This window comes from Cajanus cajan, chromosome 6 (genome assembly GCF_000230855.2).
Source record: "Cajanus cajan strain Asha chromosome 6, NIPB_CcT2T_4, whole genome shotgun sequence".
Classification (NCBI taxonomy): Eukaryota; Viridiplantae; Streptophyta; class Magnoliopsida; order Fabales; family Fabaceae; genus Cajanus; species Cajanus cajan.
Window position 1 is genome coordinate 65,376,374 of NC_138522.1, and position 9,279 is coordinate 65,385,652.

The window sequence follows — 9,279 nt, forward strand, 5'->3', positions numbered from 1 at the left end:
TGCTTAGAATCAAAGAGGTATTTTGATTGTGCAAGTACATGGAATGATGAAGCTTTTGATCCATTTTGGTGTGCATTTTGTAGGTTTTGGAACCTGGAGAAGACTGGCTCAGCCATTCTAAAGCGCCCAGCGGATTAGCTTGTGCTGGAGAAGGAGTGCTCTCTGCCTCAAATCCGCTCAGCCACTCAAATCCGCTCAGCGGATTTCATCCAGGAACAAGGGGTGCTCTCTGCCTCTAAAGCGCTCAGCGGATCTAAGGCGCTCAGCCATTGAGATTTCTTCAGGGTGAAGAATTCCCAATCCGCTCAGCCGTTCCAAGGCGCTGAGCGGATTTATCTTTTTAGTGTTACCCTGTTTTCATATATATTAAAAGGAGGAGAGAGAAAAGGGGAAAAAGGAGGCGGCACGAAAGAAAAGAAACAGAGGGGGAGAGAAACAGAGTGCTCTGGAGCTCGTGGGAACGCGAATCTTCAAGGGATCTTCTTCTTCTTCTACCTCTCAACCTGGGTTTTGGTGATTTCTTGTAATATGGAGAGCTAATCTCCAGGGTTGGGATAGATGTAATCATCAAACTCCTATGTATTCTCTTTGATTCAATATATATATATCATCCATTACTTGATGTTAGTGATTTCTTCCTGTTCTTAATGCTTTGATAAACTGATCACTTATCCATGCTTTTGGGGTTTGGGATTCAGTCGGAAGACGTTTTGCAAGCCTAGACTTGGAACGAATCACCTATTAGTTTTGAGATCCAGGAATGGTCTTGAGATTAATAGTTATTTCAAGTTCTAGTTCTTAATGCGGGATGTTTAACTAAATGAAGTGAGGGATCATTCATTAAGTTAGATATCTTAGAATTTCTTATGCCAAGGGATTGGGTTGGAATGAATTTAGTGAACTTAATGACAATGGGTAATGGAACTTTTGAAAAGAATCAATAGGAATGCATAGGAGGGAGATTGATGAAGTCAAATCCCAACTGTTTCTTATATCTGTTTTCTTTAAATCAAATTACTCTTTGGTTTCTTGAAGTTGGAAAATCATATATCTCAAATTTGAATATGTGTAACTATTCCAGTTTTAAATTTATAAGCATCAACTAATATAATAGAAATCTAAGTTATCTCACAAGTCCCTGAGGTTCGACAACCTTTTATTTTTACTACAGAGACTTGGGTGCGCTTGCCTATTAAAAATCCGAACATTGTTGCTCTAGGGTTGTCTCACATAGTGCCCATGTCTCGCTCAACGAGATAAACTTTTTTGTGATTCAATCTCGCTAAGCTAAAAAGGACTCGTTGAGCAAGCCATTTGATTTGTGGTAGTTATCAAATTCTCATTCAATGACCACATTTTGCTGAGTAAACAGACTTCTTTGTGGCTCTCCATCATAAAATTTTTGCTCAGTAACTAGATTGGCTCGTTAAGCAAAAATCCAACTTTAACTCCCAATTTTCTTATTGATTCTTTAAGTGTTGGAGTTTTCAACTTTATTCATCTTCAACTTCTTTGCAAAAAGAGTTCCATTTTTGATATTTAAGCCAAGATTCCTAAAAAGTACAAAGAATTGTAAACTTAAAGAATTTATACCAAAAAGAGGTTGACAACACTAGAAATAAAGGAAAAGAAAGATAATTGTTGTGATTAAGTAAATCACACAATTATCAACTATTATGTTGTGATAGTCAATTTGTTCATCATATTGCAGCCAATGCTAGTTTTCATGAATGAATCAAGCACATAGACATTGATTGTCATGTTGCTTGAGAACAATTACAAGCTAAAATTTTCCATTTGCTACTTGTTCGTAGCTTTGCTTAGTTAGCATATATACTCACTAAACCTTTAGATCCTCAATTGTTCACTAACTTTCTGTACAAGCTGGGAGTGCTTGATATCCATTCTATGGCTTGTGGGGAGTATTAGAGGACATGCATCCATACAATTAGTTTCTACACAACCAATTTCTTGGTCTAGTAGGTTATGCAATTACATTAGTCGTATGTTATACAATTACAATTATATTATTTTACTTTATAAAGTATATAACAAATTCTTAGTTAATGGAAGAAGAACAATAAGTTCCTTTTACTAAATTTTCATTTCCGTGTTACTAGTCATTGTAGACACCCAATTTCGTCCGGGCTCACAAAAGCAATGAAATTAATAGACGTCTATTATCAAGGAAAGGAGCTCTCGAAGCATGGAAACAACAGGACATGATATCAAGAAGACCTAAAGCCTAAATAAGCTGGTTTTAGTAGCCCAGAACGGGCTATTCCAAGACCAGAATCGGCCTTTCCCAAGACCAAAACGGGCTGTTCCCAAAACGGAACGGCCCGTTCTAGAACAGGTTGTTATAAGCAAGATTTGCACCTAGAACGGGTCGTGCCGCTTTAGGAGCGGGCCGTTCCAGATTCTTATTTTACCCATAATAGACTTGCCCAGAACAGACCGTTCTAAAACTGAAACGGGTTGTTCCAAATCATCAAATGGGCCTAAAACCCTAGTTTGGATAAGGTCATTCCGGAATAGCTTATAGTAAGTAAAATTTGAACCCAGAACGGGCCGTTCCACTTTTGGAACGGGCCGTTCTAGATTCTTATTTTACCCATAACGGACTACCCCAAAATAGGCCGTTCCAAATCTGGAACGGGCCGTTCTGGCCCCTTTCTGGTGCCTATAAATAGAAGACTCAGGCACAATTCTCGAGAGAGAGGAAAATTTCGAATAAGACTCCTTTGAGCACGAAAATTTCTTATTTCTCTCTCTCCTATTGTATTTCTTTCTTGAGATTCGGTAAGGCAATTATAGTGTGAAAGGTTGTCACAAAGCACCTTGATTGTTTATATGTGAAGATCTAACAAAGCTTGTTACGAGGTATTTCAATCAATCTTCTTCTCTATCTTTTATTTCTTATCTTTATCTTCTTCCCTATCTTTTATTTTTCATCTCTAATAGACATTGTTATAACAAAAGCAATCATGTAGATATTTTAAGGTTAATTGTGCAATTTAAATTTTAAGCATGTAAATAGTAATTCATAAAGGGGATAAAATATTTAAATTATTAATTCTTACTATGTTAATTTCATCATAAGGGTACCGATTAAGGGCGTTGTAGGGGTGCTTAATACCTTTCCTACACGTAATCGACCCCCGAACCCAATTTTGGTTATCAAGGTCGTTATTGGAACTTTAAAAACCTTTTTTTTCTCAATATTTTGAGTAAAACATTGGTGGCGACTCCATGAACCTATTTTCAAAACCATTAATTAAGGATTAGTCTGGTGTCCGTACATTCCTTAATTGATGAGATTTTTAAAAGGATGTCTAAACCATAGGTCGCGAGAACGAAAATTTTCGGGTTGCGACAGTCATCCCATTCACACTTGGAATTTGGATCCTCTCCTGCAATTTTCTCTCTCCAACCTCTCTCCTGCAACATTAATAGCCATTAGATATATCTAATGACTTAAATTTAATCATTTAAGAAGCTACATTAATTATAAGATTAAATTTGAACCATTAGATATATCCTATGGCTATTAATGTTGCAGGAGAGAGGCTGGAGAGAGAAAATTGCAGGAGAGGATCCAAATTCTTCACACTTGCTATATGGAAAACTCTTATAGGTTGGTTTAGATTTAGAGCACATGGAGTACATGGCACATGGAAGAACATGGCTTTTAGAGCCAAGGGTTTGGTGCCATTATCTTAATGCAAATTCAAATAGGCGTGCAAATCACCATGGTTAATCCAATGTCGGGTTCTTTTCTAACCTTGGTTAATTAACTTGTTCCCTATGCTAGCTTAGTCTATATATAGCTTCCCCTTATATATTAGATGTAACTTCAAGCAAAATTGGGATTTGAGCTTCCAAAATTCTCTTTTCAAAGTCTTATTCTCTCTGAGGACTTTCACTCCTTAAAATCTTTCATTAAGGAATTTCTCTTTATGAAAGATCATCACTTCTCCTTGAAGATAGCACACCGAAACCATAGTTTTCTCTACAATATTTGTTTGTCTCTCTTCAATCTGGAGCCATGGATGAAGATTGGAGGATGTAGGAAGCTAAATAGATGAATTTGCCAAGCCTTCTACACATGGTTTCTCTCAAAGTCAATGACATGTTGGAGATCCTCAAACCAAGCATCATTGTTCACTTTGTAATGTCCAATTTGACCCAAGACTTTGCTTGCCAAACTGAGAGCCAACAAAAGCCCACTAGAGAAATTTCACCTTTAGCGTCAAAGGATTTCTTTGAGTAGGTATATCTATTTTTTTTATTTGAATTGATTTCAAATGGCTATTCTCCAATATTTTAGATAAAAATAAAAAGGAAACAATTTTTTGTAAGAGTCAAGACTGGGCACTTGCTTCATTCATCTTAATCTTTCTTCACTTCGACTTAACTCTACTCAAAGTTGACCTGCCAACAACAATTGAGTTTCAGATGTTGCCTAACCTCTATCAGTCCCTACCATCTCAAATACTCACTCTTCAAGACCCTTAACAAATTTCCCAAACTTAGAATCATTTGTCGCATAAAAAAACGGTGATCAAGATATATTTTAATAAGGGTAAAAATCAGCTAAACTCATGTACCATATAAAATTTGATATCAATTCGAACTTGCTATATAAAATCATAAAGTATATAATTTTTAAAATTGAGTCATTTGCAACTTCAACATGATTCTTAGATGGTAATGGGATTCGTTATTATCCAAGTAGTTCACAACCTCAACATGACTCTTTAATTGCACTAAGGTTGGCTATTATCCAAGTAGTTCACAACCTCAACATGACTCTTTAATTGCACTATGGTTGATTTATTCTTAGAGTAGTTCGCAACCTCAACCCAACTATTTGATCGTACTAGAGTAAAGTATTATTTGAGTAGGTTCATAACATCAACATGACTCTATCATTGTACAAGGGTTGACTATTATCCAAGTAGTTTGCAACCTCAACACAATTATATTTTACTATGGTTAGTTATTATACAAGTCACAACTCTTTGGTTTTATTGGGATTGATTATTATCTAGGTCATTACTTTTTTATCATACTAGGGTTAGTTATTATTTAATTTGTTTGTAATTTCAATATGACTTTTTGATCGTACTAGAGTCAATTATTATTTAAGTCATTTACAATCTCGCATGACTCCTTCATTGTGCTAAAGTTTGTTATCAGTTAAGTCCTCCACAACCTCAACACAACTTTTTGATTGTAAAAGGATCAATTCTTGTCCGAAACAAATAATGATAGTGAGAATCACTTTTTTTTTAGATGCTGAGCTTTCACTTTTTCTACCATAATTTCCTTTTCTGTTTCGTTTCCACCACTTAAATTTTGTATTCAGATGGTGAAACCACATAAGTGCCAAATAGAAATACTAATAAATAATTATTAAAAAATAACACACTATTTTCTCTATAAATTATTGGTATAATTATTAAGTACTAAATTACTAGCATAAAAGAAAAAAGTAAAAAAAAAATTCAACTAACATAAGGTTTTTGAATTTCCTTTTTCTCAACTTCGATTCTCATAGGCCAAATTTTGGTCTCCATCATTCATTATGCGTACAAATACATGTTTCCAACTAAATAGGAGAACAGGCAAAGAAAATCAACTTTGGCTTAGCATAATACAATATCTACAACAGTGAAACCAAATCAACTTCGTCATTGTGTTACAAATTGCACAAAAATCTATTAGTCCTCGTAATGAAATGAGATCTCAATATCAAGCAGGAGGAGGCTCAGGACCAGCCGGTTTTGCATTGAGAAGTGGCTGGAGGGCTTTGACAACAATTGTCATGTTTGGTCTGAAGTCAGCTTCATACTGAACACAAAGTGCTGCCACAGCAGCCAACTACATATATATTATATCCACGTCAAATAATCAGTCACTGGTCTTAAAGTATCTTGGAAGTTATATAGTTCAACTTTAGTGAAAGAATATAATTATAAGGGAGCCAACCTTAGCAATAGCCTTTGGTGGATAATCATTGTTTAGCTTAGGATCCACACACTGTTTCACTTTGTCCTCACTCAGCCTTGGAGTTGCCTGAAATAGTTAAAAAAACAAATTATCAGAATAGTGGATCATAACGGAAAAGTAAACTGATTAAGGTCATCAAACACATACCCAAGTCACAAGACTTTGTTGCCCTTTGGGCATTGTGTGATCTACAGGCTTTCTTCCTGTCAAGAGTTCTAAAAGCACAACCCCAAAACTGTAAACATCACTTTTCTGTGTTATCTGCCCAGTCATGGCATACCTGGAAGATGAAAGTAACAATTTTAAAAAATTAATCAAAACTTACGTTAACATGAACTTATTTCTAATACACAAATGATAGTGTTTCAAATACCTACATACAAATATTTTTCAATTTGTATATATAAGGTTATGGCTATGATTAGTTATATGACAATTATTAAGCCTACTCCATGTTAATAAAAAAATAATATAAGCTATAAATTATATATCAAGTGATTCAACTCAAATCCTTTTTTCAACCAAGCACAATTTACAATAATTGGATCTCTCAAATTAAACTACGAGGGAGGTTTCTTTAAGGACATACTCTGGAGCATGATAGCCAAATGTTCCCAAGACTCTTGTTGAATGTAGCCGAGCAGCTGTGTCAGAAGACTGGTTTGTCAAGCTGAAATCAGCTATCTTGGCCTCATAGTCATTGAACAGTAAGACATTACTGGATCTAACATCGCGATGAACAATAGAAGGCTGAACCTTTTCGTGAAGAAACTCGAGTCCTTTTGCTGCACCAAATGCAATTTTTGCTCTCTGGCTCCAGCTTAAAACAGGACCAGGTTCAGCCCCTTGCACACCCTTCCTTCCTGGCAATAGCAAAATCCTAGCGCTCAGACAAAAAATCAGAGCTAGTTTCTTAATTGAATAGTTATATTGCTAAGTCTACCGTGTAACACGTCGTGCAAAGAACCAAGACTTGCATGTTGATAAACCAAAATTCTGTTTTCTGCCTCTAGACAATATCCAATCAACTCCACAAAATTGTCGTGCTTCAATCTTGAAACAACTGATAACTGCGCAATCCATAGTGACATGTGTGACAATACCATAAACCAAAAAATTGCTTCAATGGATATACAATCTCAAATCAAAATCTTACCTGAGCTGCGAAATCGCTGTTGTCAGGTTCTGGGGAAGAACTTGTATCCAGCTTCTTAATTGCAGCATCAGTACCATCACTCAGTTTTGCGTAGTAAACTCGTCCATAGGAACCTTCACCAATAAAAGCCTTTGTACCAAAGTTTCCTGTTAACCTATTTAACTCATCCAATGGCATAGAGGGTATCTCAATTGGCAATGCTTTCTGCGGAGCACCACTCTTTGCCATATTGCCCCTAGGCTCTCCTCTATCATTGCCTATATTCATAGAGGGTTACTGCAAATTATTACCCATAACCTTGCAGAGGAAAGGTATTATAGAGTATATAGTTAATTGAAGAGAAAAGAAGTTTGTGCCAATGATTGGATTCCAGTTCACTATTATGATGTATGACATAAAAACGAGTAACAAAAATAAGTAAATCTTAAAACATGTTAGCTTTTGTTACAATGGTTTGCGGGACAATTTTGTGTTCTAGAATACCATAATCTTATACTCATTCTCTGCATTTTGCATTTTGGTGGAATTTAGGTTACATATTCTCCACAAAATTCCACACAAGGAAAACACATTCGTTACAAACTTTCTAAATGACGACTCAGTCCCATTATTATACTTCGACTTTCAATTGTTCTTTGAGTGTCCAAGAGCATGAAAAACTTTTGACAATAAGAGAAAAAACTGCAGATACACCGTGAATGTTGAAGTTGAAGCCAAATACAAAGAAAAAGAACCATATATAAAAATGAAAATGTTACCTCCTCCACCATATGTGCTACCCCCTCTAGGTGGTACAGAGGGGTATTGGTTTGCAGGGGGACCGCTACTCTCCTCCTCTGCACCTCCGCAGCACAACATACTTCAAGTAGTCCTAACTGCACTCTCAATAATCCATTCACAATAAACGATATCGCAATGAATCACCTGAAAGCATTTCAAGGCTCAAAAATTTTCCACCACATAGCATATTCACACAAATGTTGGTGATAGGGAAGCTACCCTTTAAGCACCACAATTTGTCTTTCAAAATGACTTAGCAGACAACGTGAAAATAAGACAGTCCAGTCACACACTCAGAAAAAATGGACAACGCACCTCAATTGTAAATTTGTATAAGAATAATATTCATGGTTTCAGAGACGTGATTAAAAAAAAATATAAAAAAATCATGAGGTGAACTCTAGGCTACTTATTTCTTTGGTCAATTATCATGTGTATCAGCTATACATACAAAACCTCAATAACTTTGTCTCCAATTCTATAGTTTTGGACAGAGACAATATACCTATTCTTTCTATAAGATCAACAAGCAAGGATTCATCTGCATTTGCAACTGATAAAACATTATTTTATTACTGACATGGACAGGAACGGTACATAAAAAATGAAACCCTCCTAACATAACGAAATCTAAAAGTAAAAGAAAACGGATAAACATACGAAAGACGTTAAATCTCTATGTTGTTACCTGGGGGAGTCAATATGCGATGAATTACGTTGGCAGAGAGGATGAGTGGACGAGAAAGAAGGACATTGGGAAGAGAAAATAAATAAAAAAAACAGAGAGGAAATGCAGAAGGAGGGAAATTTGGGTGTGTTTTTAGTTTGTAAGTTTGGTGCAATGAAACTTGGTTTTGGAAGAATGGGAAATGTTATTGTGTTTGCCGGGAATATCGGTTGGGAGATGAAGAAGGAGAAGGTAACCGATCGAACGAGTGCGCCAACGTTGCGAGGGTTGTGTTGCTATGTACGTGCCCCCACGATGGATGCACGTCCTTCGTTCATTACCTACTATTTTAGTGTTGTCTTTTATTATGCTTATTGTTCTATTTGTTATTCTCACATGACAGCAAAACACAACAACGTGCAAATCCTATGCTGGCAGGCAACTACGTAACACCCTGCTCGTACCAGGGCTTTCCATTTACCAAACCTGCCTGTCTCGCCATAACTCTATTATTATTATTATCAATATCAATGTTGGCCAAAACTTGACAGGAATTTTTAACTACTTTCTATAGTTAATTCTTAAAGACATTAAGGGTGATGTATTGGTTTATGATTTCGTAGGATTTTAAAAGACTTTTTTTGAGTAAAAAAGTCCATTG

The 9,279-nt window shown here is 35.9% G+C and overlaps 1 protein-coding gene across 1 annotated transcript; it reads right to left on the reverse strand.

Moving 5' to 3' along the window:
• Positions 1 to 5,509: 5,509 nt before the first annotated feature.
• Positions 5,510 to 9,049, reverse strand: LOC109797470 (protein CYTOSOLIC ABA RECEPTOR KINASE 4). The gene is made up of 8 exons (XM_020357520.3): positions 8,640 to 9,049; positions 7,930 to 8,095; positions 7,172 to 7,428; positions 6,959 to 7,085; positions 6,605 to 6,878; positions 6,163 to 6,295; positions 5,995 to 6,081; positions 5,510 to 5,886 (listed from the first exon to the last, which is right to left on the reverse strand). The coding sequence occupies exons 2-8, from the start codon at positions 8,027 to 8,029 to the stop codon at positions 5,758 to 5,760; spliced, it is 1,107 nt and encodes a 368-aa protein (XP_020213109.1). The 5' UTR covers positions 8,030 to 8,095; positions 8,640 to 9,049; the 3' UTR covers positions 5,510 to 5,757.
• Positions 9,050 to 9,279: the final 230 nt, after the last annotated feature.

What these genes read in the sequence shown, in the direction of transcription:
- LOC109797470 (XM_020357520.3), bottom strand. Translation starts at nt 8,029, where the DNA reads ATGTTGTGCTGCGGAGGTGCAGAGGAGGAGAGTAGCGGTCCCCCTGCA. An exon ending in TTTGCACGACGTGTTACACG is followed by an intron (nt 6,879 to 6,958) that starts GTAGACTTAGCA and finishes TGCTATTGCCAG; the next exon opens with GAAGGAAGGGTGTGCAAGGG. An exon ending in CACCAAAGGCTATTGCTAAG is followed by an intron (nt 5,887 to 5,994) that starts GTTGGCTCCCTT and finishes ATATATATGTAG; the next exon opens with TTGGCTGCTGTGGCAGCACT.